Source organism: Lacerta agilis, chromosome 11 (assembly GCF_009819535.1).
Source record: "Lacerta agilis isolate rLacAgi1 chromosome 11, rLacAgi1.pri, whole genome shotgun sequence".
NCBI classification, from domain to species: Eukaryota; Metazoa; Chordata; class Lepidosauria; order Squamata; family Lacertidae; genus Lacerta; species Lacerta agilis.
This window is the reverse complement of record NC_046322.1, coordinates 36,421,906-36,446,531: the sequence shown is the minus strand read 5'-3', so window position 1 is coordinate 36,446,531 and position 24,626 is coordinate 36,421,906. Positions and strand designations below refer to the sequence as shown.

At 40.7% G+C, this 24,626-nt stretch overlaps 1 protein-coding gene across 1 annotated transcript in view; it reads right to left on the bottom strand.

Annotated features, from left to right (window-relative positions):
• Positions 1-1,210: 1,210 nt before the first annotated feature.
• The window catches only part of LNPEP (leucyl and cystinyl aminopeptidase), a 35,617-nt gene continuing 12,201 nt past the window's right edge, over positions 1,211-24,626 (bottom strand). The window contains 16 exon segments of the mRNA XM_033164850.1: positions 1,211-1,797; positions 2,352-2,433; positions 3,969-4,109; positions 4,937-5,098; positions 6,671-6,855; positions 7,812-7,968; positions 8,932-9,115; positions 13,407-13,495; positions 15,024-15,129; positions 15,132-15,185; positions 17,506-17,665; positions 19,555-19,589; positions 19,592-19,684; positions 21,183-21,300; positions 22,834-22,988; positions 23,390-23,510. Coding sequence (XP_033020741.1) covers positions 1,666-1,797; positions 2,352-2,433; positions 3,969-4,109; positions 4,937-5,098; positions 6,671-6,855; positions 7,812-7,968; positions 8,932-9,115; positions 13,407-13,495; positions 15,024-15,129; positions 15,132-15,185; positions 17,506-17,665; positions 19,555-19,589; positions 19,592-19,684; positions 21,183-21,300; positions 22,834-22,988; positions 23,390-23,510 — 1,974 coding nt within the window. The 3' untranslated portion in view covers positions 1,211-1,665.

The window sequence follows — 24,626 nt, the reverse complement described above, 5'->3', positions numbered from 1 at the left end:
CAAGCGCATCTATATATAAATATAGGACAGCCTCAAGTGACTCCCTGCCCTTAAACAAAAAGGGAAGCAACAGAATCTTGACCATCAGTACTATTATATGCATTTATTATTATTTTTTTGAAAGGGGTGAAGTCGCAGGAGTGGACTACAGGCCAGAAAGAGGGGAGAAAGCATAGCCATTCAAGCACTGACCAACAACCATAGTTCATGACAATAATTATCTCCTCCCAATCAAAGAATGAATGCATGGTCATGTTTTCCACTGAAAGATGAGAAGCTTTGAGGACATTTTAGAAAGTGAAGCAGAAATTGATGAATTTCTACTTCAGTCTATTATAGACCCAGAAGTATTAAATCTTATTACCTTAATGTATTATTTTTCTCCTCTCATTGCGAATTTCAACCTATCTGAAAAAGCCACTATTTTACTGCATTTATTGTGAAATCAATGCAGAGGGGATATGCACTGAAAGGGCTGTGGAATAAAACTATGGCGTGGTTAAGTTCTGAATGCTTCTCTTGAACAAATTATCATTACTTTCTTCATAGTAGCCCAAAGCTGTTTCAAAAACTGAGAGCGGACAAACTTTGGCCATTTCCTTTAGTTTGGCTCATTTGTTTCAAAGTTATATTATCAGCTGTTTCTAAATCACAGGAAAACTTACAGGGAAATGAAGAGAGCTTTACTGTATTGGGCAAATATAACATAGAAAAGTGGAGTGCTACAGCACTTAAATATTGGAGATTAACAAGGTTCCACAGCATGTATTAATGAGGATCCTCTGGGAGAAGTATATTAAGTCAAATCGGTATTTTAAAAAAAAATCAAATCAACCAGAACAATCAGTATACTCTGTTCTATAGTGTCAGCCAAACACCATTGGAAATTAGTTGTTTTTTTTATAAGTACCCTAATGAGATAGGAGTCAAAATCTTTGGGGTTTTACTCTGAACAATTGCACTGAAAACTCCCCTCACAAAGCTACTTGCAAAAAAAGCTGTTCACTACGTGGCACAGGTAGCACCCAGCCATGTTGCAGACAAAAATAAGAGGTTTCTACCAATAATTATATTATTTCTGATATTTGCATAATGTCTAGAAATTACTTTGATAAAACGAAACTCAGAGCTTCCCAAAATCCAACATTTTCACTTTAGTTGTTCACTTCCATATTGTGTGTCTTAGCAGCTGCTTATAAACATTTAAAAAAAAAAAACGTGCTTCAGAGCAGGTACAGTATTTACCATTCAAGAAGTTACAGACATTGAGGAAGTCTAATTAAACAGCACCCTGCAAAGAGAGAAAACAGATCACAGGAGAGTTTAGCTGCTCTTTTGTTGTTATTCAGTTTTCATTCAATTTGTAGAAAGTAGAACTGGATTTTCCTATGATGGAAGGGAGGCTCCATGACAAGTTTACTGTCTTTGTTTTGCGTGAATGTTTGGTCAATGAACGAACATTCCCTTAGATTAGCAACTCTCTCTCTCTCGTCTACAAGCGCTGCAAAGAGCGCCAACTTAAGAGATGTACCCTGAGCTAACTCTAACCCTTGCAGCACAAAGCAAGTTGCACTGTCCCTTTTCGCACACGCCCCTTTTTTTGCACAAAAGAGCAAGAACTGCCACATTCTAAGTGGCTAACGGGGACTCTGGTGGATGCAATCACTATAGCAATTTCTCCAGCGTTTCCAAGTTCTTCTCCATCCACTGGATATTCAGCTGAATCCTCTCAATGGCCTCTCGGACAAACCGTAGCTGAGCAGTCTCCTCCGACTTGGATTCGAAGAATGTCTTAACCTGCAGAAGCAACGCACGTAACAGGAATATGTAAGGACAATTAAACAACAACAACTAACTTTACCCTTGTGCTTCCAAGTGGCCCAACAGGTGGGTTGGTGGCAAGGAGGAGCCTTCATTTAGGACTTGGACAATCTGCCTATTCTAGTTTAGTCCTAGTTACACCAATGCATACCAAGTAAATATTAAAAATCCAAACTATTTATTGGAACCCCCCTTTTTCGTAAACATTTGGATTAACTTCCTGATGGACTGCGGAAGAGGCTATCTCAGAAGGTGGAAGACTCTATTGCATTTGATGCTTTTGAGCGGCTGGGATGGAGGGACAGATTTCCTGCATTAGCAGGAGGTTGGATTAGATGACTTTTGAGGTCCCTTCCAACCTTATGAGTCTTTAAAAATAAATAAAAATAAAGCTTAATTAACTCATTATTTTACTTGTGATTAAAGACAGTTAACTCACCAGCAGTACTTTCTCAATGTTGCAATATGCAATGTTCCAGTTTCTATTTTATAATCCCCCCACCTCTTTGGAATACTTTATTCAAACAAACCTCAAGCAGATGTTCTTCTGTTGAGAACTGACAAGTTGTCGCAATCACAATGCTTTGTATGGTGTATGATCCACGGTGAAACCTGAAGTTTAGGACAATGAATCAAACGTTTATTCAAAGCATGAATTTAACTCAATTCATGCCTTACCTATTTTGGAAGCTCATGGTGAATTACAGTATTTAACATTCTTAAAAGTGATCAGCATTTAAAGAAATCTGTCATTCCTGTTGGCTAAACTACCAGACAAACTTACTTTGTATGTCTGGTAGTTTAGCCACCAGGAATAACAGGGATACCAGGAATAACAGGTGTGCACTGACTATGCTAGACACCGTCTGGACCTTAATTCCATGCTCCAGAAAACAGTCTGATTTGGTCCAAAGCACTTTGAAGGCTGTCTAAGATTAATCTTGGGATCCAAATCTGATACCTAATTTGGAAAAAAAACTCTGCATTGTGTTTCTCCCACAGCTTTTTTTAAGGCTATAACTTTTTCCCTTTTGAAAGAATTAGATGAAATTTGTAGTCACAGTAGCCCCTCCTAAGTAGATGAAGCCTACCTAATTATGGACCTACAGGGCACCTTTGGTGTTTCATCTATGCATATATATTTTTTACAAAATGAATGGTCTACAACTTTCTTTTTTGGCAGAACGGGGTGAAATCTGCAGGCATGGCAGTTCTTTTGAAGGTACTAGTCCTATCGCATTGCCAAAGGATAGCTGCAATGGTTTTCATGAAAGGCAGCCTTGCACAGGTTTTTAAACATCCAAATCAACCCAAAATCGAAAATTCTTTCTAGTAGCACCTTAGAGACCAACTGAGTTTGTTCCTGGTATGAGCTTTCGTGTGCATGCACACTTCTTCAGATACAAATCAACCCAAATTGCCTTTGAGATCCCTGCAACAATTGGGGTGGCTCAGGCAGAATCCTGCTCAGGTGAACCCCAAAACTAAAAGTGGCTCAGTATTCAACTAAATTAAGGCTCTGGTCAGATCAGTTCAGTATTTTTCACAACTCCAGCGGACAAGGAACAAAGCCAGAGAGCACACACTGAGAACAACTCTTTTTAGAGATCAAAAGACAACAGGTTAATTATACCGGGGACCCCAAAGGAAATAAACTGGCACAAAGAATGTTAAATAGCCGCACTTTTCTGCATTTCTTTTCCTTCTGATCCACCCCCAACCATATGTGCATGTGCCTGAAACTTCATGAGTATGATGAAATGGGACTGTAGTTCAGGAAAGCTTATGCCGCAATAAATTTGTTGAGTTTTTGAGGTGCTTTAAGTTGTTTCAAAAGAAGTAAAAGACTCAAGTAGCAGTGAAATGTGCATTTGGTGAGTTACTGTGATTTGCATGCAGCTCCAGTAACCCAGCAAGTCTCCACGTAGCACATGCTGTAGTGCTGAAATCTTTTATTCAGTAGGTGTTTATTCTAAACAGCAACGACAAGGGCACCCAAGGCACTAGGGCAACACCTGAACGGCATGCTTATTTAGTGCCAGTAAAAATCTTGTTTTATATGTACACATCTCTCTCTCTGTGTGTGTGTGTAGCAGAGGGGAGGATAAAGACAGAATTTTATTACAAGAACTCAAGGAAAGCCTTACTTCCTTATAAGCTGATCCCAGTTCTCCTTAACGAAATCCCATGCTAGTAAGTGTCCAGGCAAATTCTGACTGGCTGTTGTTATAACAGTTGGAAGATCCTGCGATCTGATGGTGCTTCCTTCCAGGCTTGTTTGCATTAACCTATGAAGGAAAACAGAGTCAGATTATAGGCACATGCGCATTCTTTTTAGTGATCTAGACAATTTATAACAGATACTGTAAGGGGGCAGGGCCAATGAGGGCCATCTCACAACTAAAAATGTCTACGTTTGTATATGCAAATACTACCTGTCCATTCATCCAGCCAATAAATCTGAACCACCCTTTAGCTGGGATGTCCTATAAAAAGTGTAGGTTTTTTTTTAAAATCAGGCTGCCTACTGCTAGAACTGGTGGAAACTTTTCTATGCTCACTGGACAAAAAGTGAAATACAGGAACTTCGAATAAAAATACCTTAGTAACCTTGCAACTGAAAATTAGAAACATATGCTTTTCGAACTGAAAAACTTTCTGGAAGGGTCGTGAGTTCAAGTCTCATGTTGGGTAAAATATTCCTGCATTGCAGGGGGTTGGACTAGATGACCCTTCCAACTCTACAATTCTATGATTCCATTAAACGCTTTATTGTAGAAATTTGTTCCTACAAGTATACCTAAATATTTCAAGGAAGGACAGCACAAGAGAAGGTAACTTGTAGCCTCAGGTTTTGAAGCAATGTATAACACATGTCCATAAAGCAAGAGGAGAAAACACCCCACCCCACCCCCGCCACATACAGATGCTGCCAAGTCAAAACTTGCCCTAACATTAAAGTCAATGAATGAAATCTCGTCAGTGCAAAAGGACAAAGAAGGGAAGGTGTGTTAAATGCTGCACATATTTTTTAGACTTCCTTTTACAGTGACAAATCGAAATCGGTCTTAGGATTTTCTTTATGAGCATATGTGTAATATCTGCAGCTTCATACCATATCAGTTTTTTAACATCATCTGCACTGGCCAATGCTTCAAGGATTTTGAGCTTTTCTGGTTCAGACACCAAATATGCATACATGCTTAAAAGATAGTTCCAGCCACTTTCAGTTTTTGCTCCGGCTGTGAATATGATCTTCATAACATCTGTTGGCAGGCTACAGAGAGAAAGTGCAAACCTTTATAAGAACAGCCTAAAAAGAATAAGTCACATCAAAGCATTAGCTAACATATGAGCCATGGCTTATCTCAGTAAGTCCTTAACCAAGAGGCTAATTTAAAGTCGTCCGACGGGTGGGAGGGCAGGGATCCTACACTGGCTATGTGCCCTGTTCCAAGCACAGAAGAGGATATAGCAGCCAAGGCAGGAGGATTTTGCCACTGCTTATCAGGGATGAAAGCCCTTTGCACTTCTCCTTTAGCCAGTATGTGTGTGCTTGTGTGGCAGAAGTGGTGGGGGACTCCCCATCACCACCCACTTGCTTAAAGGAAAAGCAGAGCTGCTATCAAGAGCACTTTTGCAAAGGACCAGCTCTCTGCAAAGCAGTCATTCCTCACCACTTCTCCTCTAACCATTGCTGCGAGCAGATGGGCAGGAGTGTGAGGGGTAACTCTCTCCCACATTTCAATGAAGAGGAGGTGGCTGCTGCAAACAGCGCCTTTCTCCAAAGGGCTTTAAGATAGCTCCCTTGCTCCTGGCCTGAGCCTCCAGAAGCTCAAATGGGAGTGTGGAGGCTGCCCTAAAGCCTTTGCAAGTCTGTGCACTCCCCCCCCCTTTAAACCTCCAACAAGCAGTGTGGGGAGATAGGCAGTCTTTTGCATGTCTCCACACGGTTCCCTGTTAAACCTCCACATGGTTCCCTGGAAGTTTTAAGTGTGCAAGTGATCCAAGAGTGGCTGGGGAAACCCAGCCAGATTGGTGGGGTATAAATAAAATAATAATAATAATAATTATTATCATCATCATCATCATCCAAATGACATGTGATTGACAGATGGGAGGTCCCACTTACCTATCAAATTTGGCTCGTGTGGCAGATCCTGATAAGGATCTGGCTCAAGGAGCCACAAAGCTTCTCCACCCGCTGCAAAGAAGCCTATGAAACATCAGGAGCGAGGCAGGTAGAGACATCCATGGGGAGTTGGGACTGCATAGCTGATCCCTGCAGAAGCAGGCCTGAATTCGTTGCCCATCGGTGTTGGCTTTCAAACTTGATCAGCAGGACTTTGAAAGCACCACGGAGGGCTCTTTACAAGCCCTGTGTGGTGCTTTCAAGTCCCGACGATCATCACCCAGTGCCACTGTGATCTCAGGTGGGTGACATGAAGGCTGCTCCAATATTTTCATATATTGTCTGTGAGGATGAAGAGACGATAATGTGGCCAACAAGCCAGATCAGGTTCTCTTCCCCAATATAAAGCTGGAGAATGCTTAATCATGAGTAGCTCACCTGAAGGAGCAAAACCACAGCAACAGCTCCCTCTGCGCCCCCTCATAGCCCCAGTCTTGCCACTGCATACCATTAAGTGGCAGCACAGGAGGGAGGCTATAACTGCACTTTTGCCCTCCAGGTGAGCCACTTCTGTGAGAGATGCTGTTCCATATTTCTATTTAAACCCGTCAGGCTGCAAGATGAATGACTGCATTGAGACTATGTAATAGAAAACTATTTCTGGATGCCATAGTACACAAAAGGCAGCTTGAACCAAGGAGCAAGTCTGCGTTTTACCTTTTTGTGCCATTGGAGTCTTTCCATTCATTAAATAGCTTGGTAGCATCTGTGCTGCAGTTTTCCAAATTATGGGTGCAGGCGAAGGTTAGCAGACTCGACTTCAGCTCTTGTTCTGAAAGGGTCCCGTCACTTGTCCATTTCTGTTGATTAATCTTGTCTTTAAATAGTTGTAACATCTTATACTGGAGAATAAAGGGGAAAGTTATCACTATGCAAACTCTGTCACAACAAGCTTGTGTAAGGTTGGAAACTATAAACTGCAAACATCCCCCAAATCACACAGCTCCTTGCAACACTCCTGTATCTAATGCTCCATTCTGCCAGGTCTTCCATTCAGCTCTAAAAATAATTTCCTCACTGTCTTATATGTGCTCAATCTCAACTGGCACCAAAATGAGCCCAATGAGTCTTTGAAAGATCTGCGGCTCAACAGGCTAGTTCAAATCTATACGGATTATATTAAAAGGCACATAAAACCAGTCACACCATCTTTAACTCACTTTCATACTTTTTTTAAAAAACCCAACCCCACTTTCAATAAAATCTTTATTTGTCTGGTTTGCAGAGTTCATGAGCTGAAACAGTGACAGTTCTGCTAGGCACACATTCCACATTATCACTGAATAATAATAACCAGCAGATTCATGTGGAACCAAATTATTTGATTGTTAAGGTGTATGCTTTCTGCATGGTCGAAATGTTACAGACAAAAATGCTGTGGCACCTTAAAAGACTAAATTGTTTGTTTGGGATGGACATGAAGAGACACTCTCCTCCTTTGGTACAGAGATTACAGAGCAGAGTAATAATATCAATCAATCAATATTCCACCCATCTGGCCGGGCCTCCCCAGCCACTCTAAAGGAATGCCAAAAAACCCACCTGCTCTTCTATTTTATCTAAGGTATCCATCTCTTTGCAGTTGGGGTTCAGAAATTACAAATGGCATTTACAACTACTGAGAAAATACAACATGCTTTTAAATGGAAATCTCATAAGCAACCCACCCAATATTCCAACACTAACCACAACAAAACAGTATGATTTAGAAATTGTCCTTCCACGTAGTACAAACTATTTTGCCCTAGTATGAACTTCATATCTAGCTTTCACCCCCTGCCTACTTTCAGTAGCTTACCAATATTCTCGCTGAAAGGGTCTGCATTCCTCTTTTTTCAACTAGGTTGAAGATACGGTTCATTTGGTCCAATGCTTGTGTGATTGGAGAAGTGCTGTTTTCTTTCACTAGGTAGTCAATCAGGTCAAAGGCTTTGGCCAAAGACACCTTTCCTAGTCTAAAGGGGGCATCCAAAACAACAAGATACTGTCAAGCATTCTGACAAGCATAAACAAATGTAAAATACCTTGTTTGTGGTACATGATATAAATTCTTCAAATATAAAATTATTTTGCTTTATTTCTTCATATTATTAGATTTATTTATTCATTCATTCATTCATTCATTCATTCTGGAGGCAAAACCTCCTTAACAGATGATAAGTTTGATTTATTATAGTGTTCTATTGATAAGCCCCCAAAATACTAAGTGCTGGTAAGATCTATCAAACAACGCTGGACTAAATTCCTGCATTTTTCACTCTTCTTGCAAACTCGCCATTTCTCGCCCTTAACAGAAGACTCCTAAACTAAAGCCTTTGCAATTTCATACTTAGAAGAGTTTCGTTATGCACAACAGTGAACATCTAGGATAACAAAAGGTAAAAAATAATTAACACATCCAGATTAGATAATGTTCTCCTTTATCCCTCTGGCCCACCAGGTGGTCCAATTTGACCCACAAGGTCATTTCCCCCAACCACACTCACCTGCCCATACATGACATCAGCAGATGGGCAGAAGGAAGGGTTAAATCTTGCAATGGCTGTGTGCATTTATTCCCAGCAAGAACCAGGCACATGCAGCCAAGGCAGAAGGATTTAAACCCTGCATTGCCTACTAAAATGAAGGGGGGACACCTCCCTTTTAACAGGGTTTTCCATGAAAACCCAATTACTGGATCAGAAAGGGTTTGCATGGAATTGTGCTGAAACCAAAGGCTCTTAACTAGCCCACCACTGCACAGTGAAGTCCCAACAACCTGGACTTCCAGGTGGCTGACAGATGAGTGGCCTTGTCTACCAGTGGGGAGATAAAGATCTGTCCCGTGGGCCAGAAAAGCTTCCCCACCCCTTTCCTAGAAGGTTTGTTCTTTGAAGACGGATATATCACAGTTCAATGTAATAGGTTTAAAGAATTACCCTGCCAGATTAAAAATGTTATGGATCAAATTGGCTCTGTCTCTGGGACTCAGAGCAGTGGGCTCCGTCTTCAGCAGGTCAATTAGAGCAGTCCAGTCCTTTTCCGCATACTGTACAATATAGTAACCATCTGAGTCTACATTGAACTTCACCCACTGCGTTTCACCTGGAAGGTCAATGGCATCTAGGGAAGGTGGGAAAGGAGGAGAGAAAGAAAGCACCGAATTGATTCAGTCTTCAAATCACTTGCAAATTTCTAGGAGTACATCAGGGCAATAACACTTCACTGGCATCATTTAAGAAGCTCTCTGCCTTCCAAAATTTACTGGGAGCAGTAGGAGCCAGCCAATGATTACAGCTGCATTGCACCTCTTAACTACAACTGACTTGCAGCCAATACTATCAGCGATCAATCTGAGACAATCACAGTGTACATGTTACAGGTAGGTAGCTGTGTTGGTCTGCCATAGTCAAAATAAAAAATAATACAAATTATTAATACAATTAATCTGTCTTAATACAAAGGAATTTCAGAAATAGACTGGAAAGAGAAGTTGCTGAATTGCAACTCATTACCAAACTTAAAACCATGGAGGGACCTGGTCTGAACAAAGACATTGGATTCTTATCTCATTATACATGACAAAGCTATCTTTAGCCATCTCACCCCTTGCTTTTTCCTTTAGACTAATTGCAGTCCTTAACAGTCATCAACAGGTTTTCAACACCCATCAGCCAATCACCCATTCCCACCACCCTTCTGAGTAATACCCCTCCTCACTCTTTCACTACATATAAGGGTCTGGTGACTTCTGTTTCAGTGTATCTGAAGAAGTGTGCATGCACACGAAAGCTCATACCAAGAACAAACTTAGTTGGTCTCTAAGGTGCTACTGGAAGGATTTTTTTTTATTTTTTATTTTGTTTTGACAGTGTGCATGGCAAGCCTTCATTGGAAAAATGTTCCTTTACTGCATGTCACTACACACGGCAACATAGCAAAATACCTATGCAAACTGCCCTGCTACCTGCAATCGTCCCAGCAGCCATGTAAAAGGGGAGAGAGGAAATACCGGTAACTGAAGCTCGAGGCTTATTGTGAAATGTGATGCATCACAAATCTGAGGCACACAACCTATTCCCAAAGTTAATACTGTGTTGATAGGTTATTAACAGTAATGCTGGGAGAGACCTCGCATGGGATCACTCCCTCTCAACCTACAGAGGTGACAGGAAGTACTCAGTTTTATTTATTTGCTGAATGGCCACATGGGCCAGAAAAAAAAAAGAATCAACTGCTGAGAACTTAGCACATTTGATAGGCATACTAATGTGTTGAATCCAGTCTTGCATCTCACCACACACTATATAAAAAGGGGGGAGGAATCCCATCCTTGTATTAAGCTTTCTAAAGTTAATCCCGGTACAAAGATATATTTTGTAAGTCAACTTACCTACCAACAGTACATTTTGCATGCTTTTTCCAGAAAATGTTAAACCCTTTCTCCTTAAAATAGGTTTACTGCTTTTCATTAGCATATTTAACTTCTCAACTATGCAGCAGCCTGGATTTTGGCAGTGGGATATGTATATATTTTTAACACACGCTGCTTTCATCTTCTCTGGAAACCAGTTTTCAATTATAGAAATGTATCTGTCCAGAAGTGAATTACTTGAGTCTCTGTGGTTGGCACCATTGCCCCATCCTTTTATATTTAGAGGAGCCAGGTTACAGAAAGCTATCCATTACAAACTTAATTCCAATTTCTACCATGAAGCAGGTCTGCTATATCCAAGAATGTACCTCCAGGCAAACAGAAGGTAGGTTTAGGCTACACATCAAAGAACTGTTCGTCTCAAGGGAGGCGCACAAGGAGAACAGCTCACTAATTAGCTGAGAGTCACATAAGTACTTTTCGGGCTTAACAGCATTTATTCATTTACAGTGGTACCCTCGCAAGACGAATGCCTCACACAACGAAAAACTCGCTAGACGAAAGGGTTTTGCGATTTTTAGGTGACTCGCAAGACGAATTTTTCTATGGTCGTGCTTCGCAAATTTCAATGCATTCCTATGGGAATTAAATTCCTATGCATTCCTATGCATTCCTATGGTCGTGCTTCGCAAGACGAATTTTTCACAATACGAAACGACTCGCAGAACGAATTAATTTCGTCTTGCGAGGCACCACTGTAGATCAAGGTTTCCCAAACTTGGGTCTCCAGCTGTTTTTGGACTACAACTCCCATCATCCCTAGCTAGCAGGACCAGTGGTCAGGAATGATGGTAACTGCAGTCCAAAAGCAGCTGGAAGACCCCAGTTTAGCTTTGTTTTTTTCACATCCTAACTTGGTTAAAAAACAAACAAACAACCACTCATGATGAGCTCATTTTAAGCTCAGACCTATGCTGGACTCTAGGTTTGACTAGACTCCTGATGTCACTGGGAATGCAAAGCTTCCTCTCCAACCCCTCCTGAGCTGTCTCATCCACTGAGAAAAGAGAGCAGGCCTAGAGACCTTCCCAACCCAAACTCTTCTTGACTGCACCCCTCCAAAACAAAACAAAAAACATAAAAGCCTTGCCTGGCAGCAGTACAGAAAGACTTCAGTCTTCATTTGCCCCTAGATACTACAGGAACACAGTCCCAGACAATATGCTTCTAGGGTATCGTAGATTTCCAAGGTTTCCAAAGCCTTGTCAAGAAATATAAGCCTTGAGAAATTACTTTCCATAAATCCTGGTGCTGGGATGCTGCTGAGAATATGCTTTGGTGGCAGGGTTTTTGGAAAGTACAATTTACTGAGGATCTAAAAGAAGCTACAATTTCCAGGCATCCTGGCACCTAACAAATGAAGGCCGTTTCAGCTACTCCTCACTGCTGCTGCGACGTTAATGTCTGAGGGAAAGAAGGTCGTACTAATGTTAAGCTGTGTTTGACCTTTGAAGAGATTTGGGATTGGGCTCATAATTAATCCAAACTGGGGAAATGTGTCTTTTCAAGTCTCTTGTTCTAAACTTTGGTTGCAATCTTGGTTAGAAATTATCTTCTATAGACACCAGAAGCTAACACAATTTACCGGTAAGCTATTTGTTTCTTGCAATTATTTATATTCCATTTTTCGGGGTATAAATCCTACCAATGCTTTACTATTAAAAAGTAATTTTAACATATATATGACTTTGGGAACTTGAGAAAGTTGAAGCATAGTAAGTACCACCAGTTAGTTAGTTAGTTAGTTAGTTAGTTAGTTAGTTAAATAAATAAATAAATAAATAAATATGTGAGACATTTCCTTGCTCTAACCTACACCAATTCACAAAGAGCCAAATCAGAAGTGAGTACAGTACTAGTAAAGTCAAGGAGGGAACACTATTCAAATAAAATGCACCTGAAAATTAGATGATATGGGGGGCGGGGTGGGGGCAGGAATGTATCCAAACGTAAAAAGATTACTACCATTAAAAATCTAGGGCAGATTTTATTGGCCACAATTATTCTGTGAGGGACAGAAATGCACACAGGTCCTGCTATCAGAACACTCATCATCCAAAATCTCTGTTATCTGAACACAAAGAATTATACCTAAACCTGATTATACAAACTGCTGATTCAGATATCGAAACAGGTAAGAGTTTGCCCACTTCCTTAATAGTTTGTTTTGATGGTAGCCAGGGGAGCCATTTTGGGCAGAAACTATGGAGGGAGGAAGAAAGATTGGACAAATCAGGGAGCAGGAGAGAATGGACAAATCAATTTTTCCTTTATCTGCCTTCATGGATTTAAAATGTTCTCTTGAAAAAAATAATGGAAATTATTTCAGCCCATCATGCAAACGCTTGCTTGCCTAACAATTTTCTGGGGAGCATTTGGTGTTCGGAAAGCAGGGCTTCCATGCACTCTTAGTTAACAGAGACAAGGTGTGACATAACCAGTCAGAAGCTACAGAATTTAGTTGCTATAGAAATTGTACTAGTTCAGAGGTTCAAAATCCTAAAATGCTTAGCATGTTACAACTAAGAAAATAATCATTTTGGTATGCCCCACTTTGCTAACCATACAAAAAAAGTGTTTCAACTGTAAACAAATGATGTAAATGATGTAAATGAATTGTACTGCAGACCCAAAATAATGAGGGCATATGCACTTTCTTTCTTTCTTAACTACAGTGTGAGTCTTTTAAAAGAGGCCCCATGGAACATGTGTACTCTGTATCCATGGGGCCTCTTTTAAAGGACTCACCCTGTATAAGCTCTGAACATTGATAATTTAATTTACATAAATTAAACTCTAAAAAGCTCCCTACCCTTGTTCCAACACTAGCCATCAAAGATCAACGATGATGCTTCTGAAAGATGCTCATCATTTGGCTCTGGAGACTCTCCAGGGGAAAACAATTCCACATTAAGAATGTATTTGTGCAGTGGTTGAATTAACCACCTTGAGGACAAAAGCCTTCAAAAACGTACATACCTGACTTTTGCTGCAGTAAATAACTGTAAGAACTGAAGGGTAAGCTGCCATTGCTGGTGGTATAAGAAAGAGGAATGCTCCACAAATAACTGGAAGAGGAGGAAATATTTACACAGTGTTAAAGATTGCTTATGCACTGTAGCTTAAAGGGGAAAAAAACAGATACTGATAGTTTTCCTATGTTTGTGTGCAGAAGCATTGCTTATTAAACTTAACAGAATTAATTGAGGGTACAGTTATAAAGATCAAGACCAAACCTGTGCCTACAAATCTTGTGCTTTACAGCAGGCATAGGCAAACTTGGCCCTTCAGATGTTTTGGGACTACAACTCCCACCATTCCTAGCTAACAGGACCAGTGGTCAGGGATGATGGGAGTTGTAGTCCCAAAACATATGGAGGGCCAAGTTTGCCTATGCCTGCTTTACAGGTTCACCACGCAATTTGTTTTTGTAGAAGCAAATCAGTTTTGTACAAATGCACACACAATACCACTGATCTACAAGGAGCTCTTATATTCACGGTATGTAAGACCCTTAAAATTAATCAATTTTCTCCTCCCATTCTGCTTTTCTGCATAAATCTGTAAGTAGCAATTGGTCTTAAGCGCCATTCAAATAACACAAGGGTTTTTTCCCCCCATGAAGACATTCAAATGCCACAATCAGCAGTGATGTGTTAAGAAATTCTCCAACTATGCAATATTTGGGCCATTCTGTGTTTCAGGCAAAGAAACAGATGTGAAAAATCACAGTAGCCATCTCCCCTCTTTTCATCTAAGAGCTAATACAGTACATGGGTTTTAGCTTTTAAAAATGACTCTGCATGTGCAACCTCAGCTGTTCTTCACAGGATTGGGGCCATCATTCTAAATGCAAGACATTTCTCAGCATAACAAAGGAGGTGGAATTCACGGATTTCTCTGCAGAAAAGTTCAGCAATTCCACTTTCCATTTTACGCCAGAAATGGGGGGGTGGATACAAGTCATTTGCACTTTTGTGCAACTTGGAATGTACAAAACGCCTCCAGCTTAATACTCCACCTTTATTTTATGGCACAAACTTTTATGTCCCGTCCCCCCCACATTTAATCTACTTGCCTTTCCCGGCAATGCCAACAACCTTGGCTAGTCGAAAAATGTACTTCCTTGAACTAGGTTTCTGCCACAAAATGTTGATATAATCCATGTGTAAAAAGAACAGTAAAGAGTGAAGGTCATGTCTAATAGATTCATCAGCAACCTAGACACTCTATGTGGACGGTATAAACCCACCTCTATGTCCAACAGTGTCTTCTTCTTTATCAATTTACAGGTCCACCTTCCATCTCTATCTTGTCACTGCCCCTCTAATCCATGTGTTTCAAAACAGATTTGAGGTGTACTAGAAGGTGAGTGAGTTACTCTTCTCCAACTGACCCCTCCAACATGCTCCCATCATTTCCAGCTGTTCTCTCCCACCCTGGGCAGATGTCACTCAGCTTGATATTTACACTACACCTCAGTAGATTTATTTCCCTCCAGCAGTAAGCATTCACAAGTCTCACTGCATCAGCTAAAACACTATCTGCAGAGTTAAATCACCCAGAATTTAATGTAACGGAAAAAAAGAAATAAACCTGGCAGGTATGGTCTGATTTTCTGATTCCACATTGTGCACAAACGGCTCCTGCTGCAGATGGATCAGTTTGCCTTCTCTTTTGACAGTCACCAAAGGAAATCCTTCTGGAGAGTCCAGGTCTTCATGATCTTTTTAATATTGACACGGGTGTCATTATCACCTAGGAAAGCACAGGAAAAATCAACTTTTGAGGAAGAATGTATTATGGGATACTGTCAATAGCTGCCTAATCAATTCCCTAAACAAGGACCCTGGTGAAACCAGGGTTTTAAGCCGTTAAACAGAATTGTAACTGCCAAGTTTATCAGTGATAGTTTGATAATACAAGATCCATTTTTATTTTTTTTAAAGCAGGACAGTCATACCTCTGGTTGCGTTCGCTGCGGGTTGCATTTGGCATGGGTTACGAATGCGCTGAACCCGGAAGTACCGAAATGGGTTACTTCCGGGTTTGGCGCGTCGCACATGCGCAGAAGCATGAAATCACGCTTTGCGCATGCGCAGAAGCGCCAAATTGCGCTGCTCACATTCGCAGATGTGGCACTTCAGGTTGCACGCTGCTCATGTTGCGAACGGGGCTCCGGAACGGATCCCGTTCACAACCAGAGGTACCACTGTAGTTCAGAAACTGAACTCTACCTTCCTATTCCACACTGCTTCAGATATGCAGTGGAAGCGTTTGAGAAAAGCAAGAAACTGAGGAAAAGTCACAGCACTAAACTGCAGTCGAAACAAACAAACAAAAATTCCTTCCAGTAGCACCTTAGAGACCAACTAGTTTGTTATTGGTATGAGCTTTCGTGTGCATGCACACTTCTTCAGACAAAATTAGTTGGTCTCGTAAGGTGCTACTGGAAGGAATTTTTTAAATTTTGTTTTGACTATGGCAGACCAACACGGCTACCTACCTGTCACTAACTGCAGGTCACCTTTAGGAGGGCTTTCTTTGTCCTTCTGAGAGATAACAGAAAAGACCATGGATCTTGGGTCAGAACACAGTAAACTTCCCATTTAAGAGTTGAAATTTTAATTTCAGAAAATTATATTTGGGATGTGGCTCAATTTTCTAGAGAGAGGCCCACCTTAGGAAGGCCTAAGCTACCTCTTCATGGGGAAAAGGGAGCAGGACTAAAGGGGGAAGTTGTTTGAAGGCCCAGGCTGCTTCTTGGTTGTTGCCCGAAATCAGAGCATTACTACTTACTTCTTCTAATCTACTGTCTTTAGGGGAAAACTAAAACAAGCTGGCAATCATTTTCGCAAGAGAGAGGGAGCAAGAAGCTGGGCAGGCTACCTATAGACTTGGGGAAGCCAACAAGAGAGCAAGCAAACACAACTTCGCAGCCGTTTTAATGCTCTGTTTACACCTCTGCTTTCAAGCTGTGCTCACAAGCACATTCCTGAATGGCTGAACATCCACTGAGCATTTATTAAATTTCCATACACTGCCCTTTATTAAGTTTTCATACCACCCTTTATCCAAAGACCACAGAGCGATTCACAACATAAAAATACAAACACATAATAAGCCCCCTCCCACAGACACATTTTAAATGCCACAGAATGTTTACTGTTATTATTTACTGATTTTTGGAGCGGGGGCGGGCAGAGAATGGGACAAGTGAGGAAAAGAAAATCCTGCCAAGCCACATTAAATGATTGGCTTAGATCCAGAGTTCGAGAGTAAATTCTGAGACCACAGATTGGGTCCCTCTTTTCTCCCCTTGCAAGTTAATCAGGGGAACAGTCACCTATATCTAGTAAGAATGGTCTGCCAGACTTATACGGAGCCTCTGGGCTCAGCAACTTGCTCAGCTTCCTATCTGCAAAATGGGAATAATATTTGACCGTGTTATGTACACAGTTTATTTAAATAAATTTAAACAACACTCTTCAACAATAAACAAGGGTTTTCAGAGAGGCTAACAATTACAATCGAATTAAAAACAATTCATGTATGCAGGCAAAGAAATAGTTTTTCTACTGTTGTGTTCACATTCTTGCTTTTGGCACGTTAAGGTACAAGAGAACCCATGTTTAGAAAAGATTGACTCTGAAATTGCAGGGTTACTAAATGATATATATTAATAAACATGCTATTTGCCATCCTGCTATGGTTTCATGTTCATTACTGTGGCACTGATAGGGACAGGGCTTGTCCTATGCATAGAATGCAGAGTTCTGAGAAGTTTTCCACTTGATCTAAGCTTCCTAAGCATAGATCAGAGCAGAGTCCCCACCCCCCATTTGCCCCATCACTTTTCCAGGCAAAACCTGCTGTTAACCGCTGAATCAGAATGTCAATTCACCCGGGGGGGGGGGGAAACCGATGGACACCTGTTCCGATTCAGCAGGTTTTCCCGGGGGGAAAGCCAGGACAAGCAGACATGTGGATGAGCTCAAAGTAAAGTCCATCATGGCACACTTTGCAGAACAGTTCAGTGGTGGCCAACCTTAAGTAACGTCAATAAACCTTTGTTCACTTCCCCTCCCCTAGTCTAAGAGATTTACCTGATTCATGCTATCCCACAAGTCATCACTTTGGGTGGACCCATAGCTGTGATCATGCAGATATAACTGAATACTAGCTTGGAAGACATCGCTGTGGAGATAGTTTTTCAACATTGACAAGAGAGAAGCTCCCTGTGAGAGAAAAATAGACCACATACCATTTGAAATGCAATGGCCGTGTTTTCAGTTTCCGTTTGCAACACAGCATACCCACCCCCCCACCCCCCTTGCTGAGGAAAAGGTACTTGGGCCACTATATAGATGGCTTTAAAAGAAAATTAGAATGAATTCATGGAGAAAACATCAGTAGCTACCAGCCATGATGGATATGCACTGCCTCCACAGTTGGATAAGCTTCTGAATACTAGTTTGTGGAAACTGTAGGAAGGGAGAGCTAAGTAATCGACCATCAGGAATGGAGTTGCAGTGGTATTAAGAAACTCCATGTGGTTAAAGCCAGGAATACAGAAATGGCTACAGAAGCGGCTGCCACAGGGAGTTATATAATTAGTTTCCACCAAGCTTTTGTATGTGTTCCTCCCCTCCCTCTTCCAGATGTCTGCAGGGCCTCAAGATCACAAGCAGCTGGAGATGGCTGAATATAAAGATAAAGGCTCAAAAAGGATAATGTGCCCCCAATATTATAATTCCCCTCCCTTCCATATCAACAGCTCGAGATGTGAACGAAACTTCACCTCTGGCCATGCTTACAGATGGGAGGGTAAAAGCTGGTCTCAGCTATTCCTCAAATGTGAACAAGATGTGATCTGGCCACAAATGATTGGGACTGATTGGAAATAGCAGATGAAAAAGGATCAGTTCACATACATCTGCTTTCTACACATTTATTATGTGAATTTAAACCATTATGTATATCTACTGAAGTCATTGTCTATACAGATACCAATTCCCTTTTATATGTTTACAAATATTCAAGGGTGTGTATGAATAGCCTTTTATTTGCAAAAGCCCCTTGTGAAGAAAAGTGTTGCATCTAGTCTTGAAAGAATACACGCCTGATTTTGTCAAAACTGCATTAAACCTAAGCAAAGAGCTCCTTCTTTGAATCAAAACAGTGTTTACGAAAAGGGAAAACAGAAGTTTAGAAACAAAGAGTTTTATAGTGGATAATTATGAGAAATAACTGAAAACAGGAACTAGCAAAATTCAATCTAAATATTTATAAATGATGGCTTAGTGTAGATGTCATCCTTTTAACCACAGTTAAAGAAATGGGGGGGGGGCGCACAGAGATTTGTGGCCTCCCTCCCTCTCTTCTTGGCTTTTTAAATATTTTTTTTAAAGATTTTCATGAACTACAAAAAGAGCATGCAATGCCTCTCCTTTTCGTTCAGATTATAAAGTCTTTCGTTACGTTCAATGTAAGACAATATGGTAAGGCACCCTGGTTAACAAAGAGTAACCATGGATAGCTCAAAGAAACTTCAAATGTTGTTTTCAAACTAACTGGTTAGTTTTGAACTCTGACGAAGGTGGAGAACTATCCCAGGGATGGGGAGCTTCCGGCCCTCCAGACATATCGGAGCACAACTTCATTATCCGACCATGCCCATCCTGCCTGGGGCTTATGGGACGTGGAAGTCAAAGCATTTAAGGCTACCCCTGCGTCACATTCTGAAAATGGATGCAGAGTGTAAGGACAGCAAGTCTATGAAGTGCATCTGATCTTCTAGTCGTGTCTTAAAATGCTCAGAACAATGGATTGATATTTCAGTGCAAACGCATGTGAGAAACAACATTCCGTTCCCCCCCCCTCCACTGAGGAAAGGGAACGTTTCTAACCAATTCTTGTTGAGCTAAAATTTCTGATTAAAATTGCTCATGTTGGTGTGAAAGGTTTCCATTATATCGTCCTCTCACCCTGCAAACACTTCCCCCTCCCTTCAGGGCCTGACCTGCTGCTGCCCACGTCGGAAATGTGATTTGAAACATATTTGTGCGAACTTTTCAAGCACATTTACTTTTATTGAAAGCACATTTGCCAATACTTTTGAAGTTACCTTGATATAGGAGACGGCATCAAACATTTGCTCATCTCCTCCGACGACTGGACGGCGAGGGAGATGGGATGAGATGAATTCATGGAATCTTTCTCCATTGTCTTGAATTGCAGATTGGAAAAGAGTAATCCTAAAGAACAGGAAAACGTTTAGTGAACTCAAGTAGATACTAACATGAGGAATTTGACCAGTCTGTAAGTACTGTTATCAGAACTGGAGATCTGGAGAAATAGCTACCTTGTACACAATCCCTTCTAGATACTGGTGTGACTTTGAAGATTTACAACTGGCCTGTCCAACAGTCCATCTAGTTCAGCAGTCTGTTCTCACAGTGGACAACCTGATACCCATGGAAAACTGCAAGCAGGACCTGAATGCAACAGCACCCGCTCCCAAGTCACACCAACAATGCAGTTCTAAATGTAATGACCAGGAAGCAAGCTCCCCTGAACAGTGGGATTTATTTCCATGTGCTGAAACTTGCTTTCCAGCATATGATGCATAAGATCGAAATACTAAGCCAGAACAATATTGAACAAGGTGTTAGCAATAAAGAGCTAGATTAGCAGTATGAGGACTATAGCCATTAGGATTTTAGATTGTGTAATTCAGCAATAAGATACGGACTACCGTATATTTTTATGAAACAGGTAAGCTATGAAAAGCCATAGGGCTGTCTATTATAATTCATTCTACATTCAGATTTCTACATAAACTCTTAGGGCCTGTTCCTCAATGCACCGTCCATGGCAAACACTTCAGATGCAGAGGCCCAGACACAATGTCCAGGTTCAACCCCAGGTGACCATTCATTTCAAAAGACGATGAGAGCAGAAAAGGGCAAGGCGAAGATAGTCAATAGTGCAAATCAAGTTGGTAAGTTTTCCGTTGCCCTCAAAGAAAATGTGCATTCTTTAAAGCAATCTGGCACCACCAAGTGGTGAAATTTTATTTCTTCAGGGCACCAATGTATGCAGTTTTCTGCAAGCGATTCTTGACTTGTTTATATGCCTGTAAAAACTGGGGTCAGGAAACTATTTTACCCCAAGGCCCCGATTCAAACTTAACCAACACTTCAGGGGTGCATGTACCAATGGAACACAAGCAAAAATGAGCTGGGGAAAACCAAAATGCATGCCCTCTATTCCTCTCTTATCGTCACCACCATACAAGCACCAGATGCAGACATACAACACTCTCTTCTCAACCAGTCACACACTTGTGCTCACACTCTCATACTCCAGGTGTGTATTATGGAAGTTGCCTTTGATGGGTTAGGCCCTAAAAAGGAGCGTACTGTAAATACGCTTTAAAAATAATCATAACGTTGGAAGGGACCACGAGGGTCATCTAGTCCAACCCCCTGCAATGCAGGAATCCTTTGCCTACTATAGGGATTGAACCCTCAACCCTGAGATTAAGAGTGTCATGCTCTACCAACTCAGCTAACCAACAAACTGTGTGTGTGTTAAACTCCATATATATGTTAAACTCCACCATGGCTAGAATTTACTACAAGTGCTTCAAAAGCAAGGATTTTTTTTTCTCTTTGAACAATAGAACTCCTAAAAAAAATATAACTACGAAGTCTGAGATAAAAAAACTCTGTACACACCCATTCACTGCACTTACCGTATATAATTCTGGGAAGACTTCCTTCAAGGCAAAGTTTTCCATAAAAGTGGCAAATCCTTCATTCAGCCACAGGTCGTTCCACCATTCCATAGTTACCAGATTGCCAAACCACTAAGAATGCAAAGGAAATACACATTCCCTTTATTAGATAACATGCCCTAAGATGAATCCACGGATTATGTATAAGAATAAAGATTTTAAAGAGTGTTCAAGGAGCTATGCAAAATAGATAGGAGGTTTTTTATTGGGAAACAAACCGTCTTCATCAATCATCTTCATCAACAGGAAACAGAATAAAACAGCCTGCACTGCCTTGACATGTGGGGCTACATGCATTTTCTCAACTCAGGAAAACCACATTGCAGCTGCATAGATGTTTATACTGGCAGCTTATCGTGCATGAATGTGAAACAAACATTTCAGAAGCATTCATTGGGGCATGCTGTTGCAAATTGGCCTAACAACCCAGTTAACCCAAAACACAAATCTGAATGTAAATAAATATTGTATATACATATTTTTAAAATTGCTCATTTAATTGTTTTAATTTAAACTGCATCCCTGCCCCGGGGTGGATTCGATTTAAATCAAATTGATTTAAATCACGATTTAAATCACTAGTCAGTAAGACTTGATTTAAATCATTTTTTACAGAAAGATCATTTTTGCTGGTATAATCTTAATATTCAACAAGACGAAGGTTACATTTTTGGAATAATAAATTTTCAGAGTATTTTTATAGTTATATCAAAAATTACTGATGTGGTTATACTATTAGAAATACATAGACAGATAATTATGAAATTATTGTGAGGTTTAATAAGTTAGCTGTTTATATTTGGACATTTCTGCTGTACTTTATTGGAAGGAGAAAATAATCATTTCCTTAACAATTTAAACAATTTATTTAACTAAAACAATAACAATAACCTATGTATGCATGTTTGTTAACTGATGTGGTTAAAAGGTTAAACAAAAAAAACTTAGACGGAGTTTTAGCACACATGAAAAACTTAAAACAAATCCTTTTTCCTGATGAATAGCCTTTGGACTATAATGTAACTTAAATAGAAAACTATCTTTAGAAAGAATTTTCCCCAAAAGCATTTTATTTTAAAAATCCGATTTAAATTTTAAAAAATCCATTTTAAATTTTTTTAAAAAAAAAATCATTGATTTTTATCCACCCCAACCACCTTGGCAATTTCAGATTATGCACACAGCAGTTCATATCCCATCATGCTTTTCCATTGCTCCTAGTACAAAGAGTTACAGCGTGTAGTCAAATTAGTTTTTTGTGGGGGTTTTTTTTAATCTAGCTTGCAGTTGCTCTCAGTCTTCCTTATATGCTGTCTGCACAAATTAGCAGCGTGAGAAAATATAATCACTCTAGGCTGTCTCAAAAGCACTGCTCCATCACGAGTGCACAGACACAGTAATTTTCATTTGAGGCAGGGGGAGGGGAGAGAGAAACTACCGGTACTTCCTATTAGTGGTGCAAAAGATGCAGCCTAATTATCTTAGCAGGAAATGAGGAAAGGCAAGCTTTATTATAAGCAGCATGAATCAGAAGTGCAATGATTTTTTTTTAAAAAAAGAGAAAATCCTGCAGTACGGGAAGAAATGGGCCCAGATCCTTCATACCTGGTGTGCCAGCTCATGAGCAATCACTCTTGTTACTCTCTTCTTATCCATGGCTGAAGATGTCGTGTCATCGTGAAGGAGTGTTATCTCTCGAAAAGTGATCAAACCCCAGTTTTCCATTGCTCCAGCTTCAAAGTCAGGAAGAGCTACCAAGTCTAGATGAAGAGCAAGGCACCAGTTTTTAAATAAGTCAGTACTAAAATGAAAAAAAAACTTACCAAGTTTAATTAAAAAAAAACCCAGTCAAACACACTAAACTTTAAGCTAATGGAACATGTACATGTTCCAAGCTCAACATTGTGGCGCTTGCAACCTATGCTCGTTTTGTTTATACATTTAATGAGTCCCACAAATCTCAATGAGCATAGGACACATATGCACCTTCTTGAACAACGTAGTAAGACTCCACTTAATTTTGTTATGTAATTAAACTATTTCCCATGTTACAGTGATTAATTCTCCTCTACCTTTATACTATTAAAAACCAGGTTACAAACAAACTCATAAGAATATATGAACAACAGATGCAAACTCACAAGAATATAAAGCATCTCACCTAATTTTTGAAGCGGGTATGTTACATTAAAATACTTCTGATAAAACTTAAGGAGCTTCACTGCTGTGTCTAAGGCATATTCAGTATGGTTCAACTTTTGTGGCACAGAATAGACAGATACCTATCACAGTGGAAGAAAGCAAAGGGGTGGGGGTGGGGAGAGAAAATATGAAACAGAAAATCCCATGAGACGCATATGCTTCATTGATAGTTTTTAAGTGAGAAAACTTCTCCTTTGAACACAGTTTTACTAAAACAGCAAGGCAGCTCAAATACTTCTGCATTTTATGGCTGACTACCACCTTACCGCTTACTTGTTAAACAAGGCAGTAAAACAGAATGCAAACAACATCGTGACATTTCCAAAGAGTTCCAAAGTTCTGAACAGCTTCTATTGTGTAAATACAACCTTGTTCATGTTTTAGCTTTATGCTACTTTCTGAGTAACTCCACCAGCAACACTGGTGGCTCATGGTCAGAGGGGCAGGGGGGAGGCAGTGGCATCCTCCCAGCAGTTGTGCTGGGTTTACTGGGACAGCGATGTGGCTGTGTGTCCTTAGGGAACCTTTGATTTGGTTGTGGCTGCCCCACAGGTGTGCACACCCCTGCATGGATACTGCCCTCCTAGAGGTCCCCTGACCTCATCCCCATCGTCTTCTCAATGACCCAGGGGGGTGCATGTGCTTCTATTACCACCCCCATGAGCCACCACTAACTACCACCAGAAGTGGTTATTATTCCAGAGATTTTAAAAAGAGAATACGAGGGATATCAAAAGCTGCCTTCACAATTGGCAGTAGCAGCCTCCGTGGTAAGGCAGAGCTGCCTTCCTAACACATCACAATAGCTTACCTGGATAGGCAAGGCAAGGCAAGCAGTAGAGAGGCCTGCACTGCATGCGTGGACCAAGCAAAGACTGCCACCAGGGTACCTGCGCAGCCCTGACCATGCTGCCCCCCCTGCCCAGATAAACTGCAGTGAAGCAGGTGTCAGGAGGGCAGCTCCACGACTATCCTATACCACATAGGCGCTGCTACCAACTGAGACCCTACAGAGCTAAATATGAGTTTACGCTACAACACACAAAACTTCATATTTGGGTCAGCAGTGGGTTTGTGGCCACACCCAGGAAAAACAACCCAAGGAGAAGCTGCCCTTCCTTCTGCAAAGTTATTCGTAATACCACTGCCCCACCTGAGGCAGTTCACAAATATACACCTATGTGGCTTATTTAGTT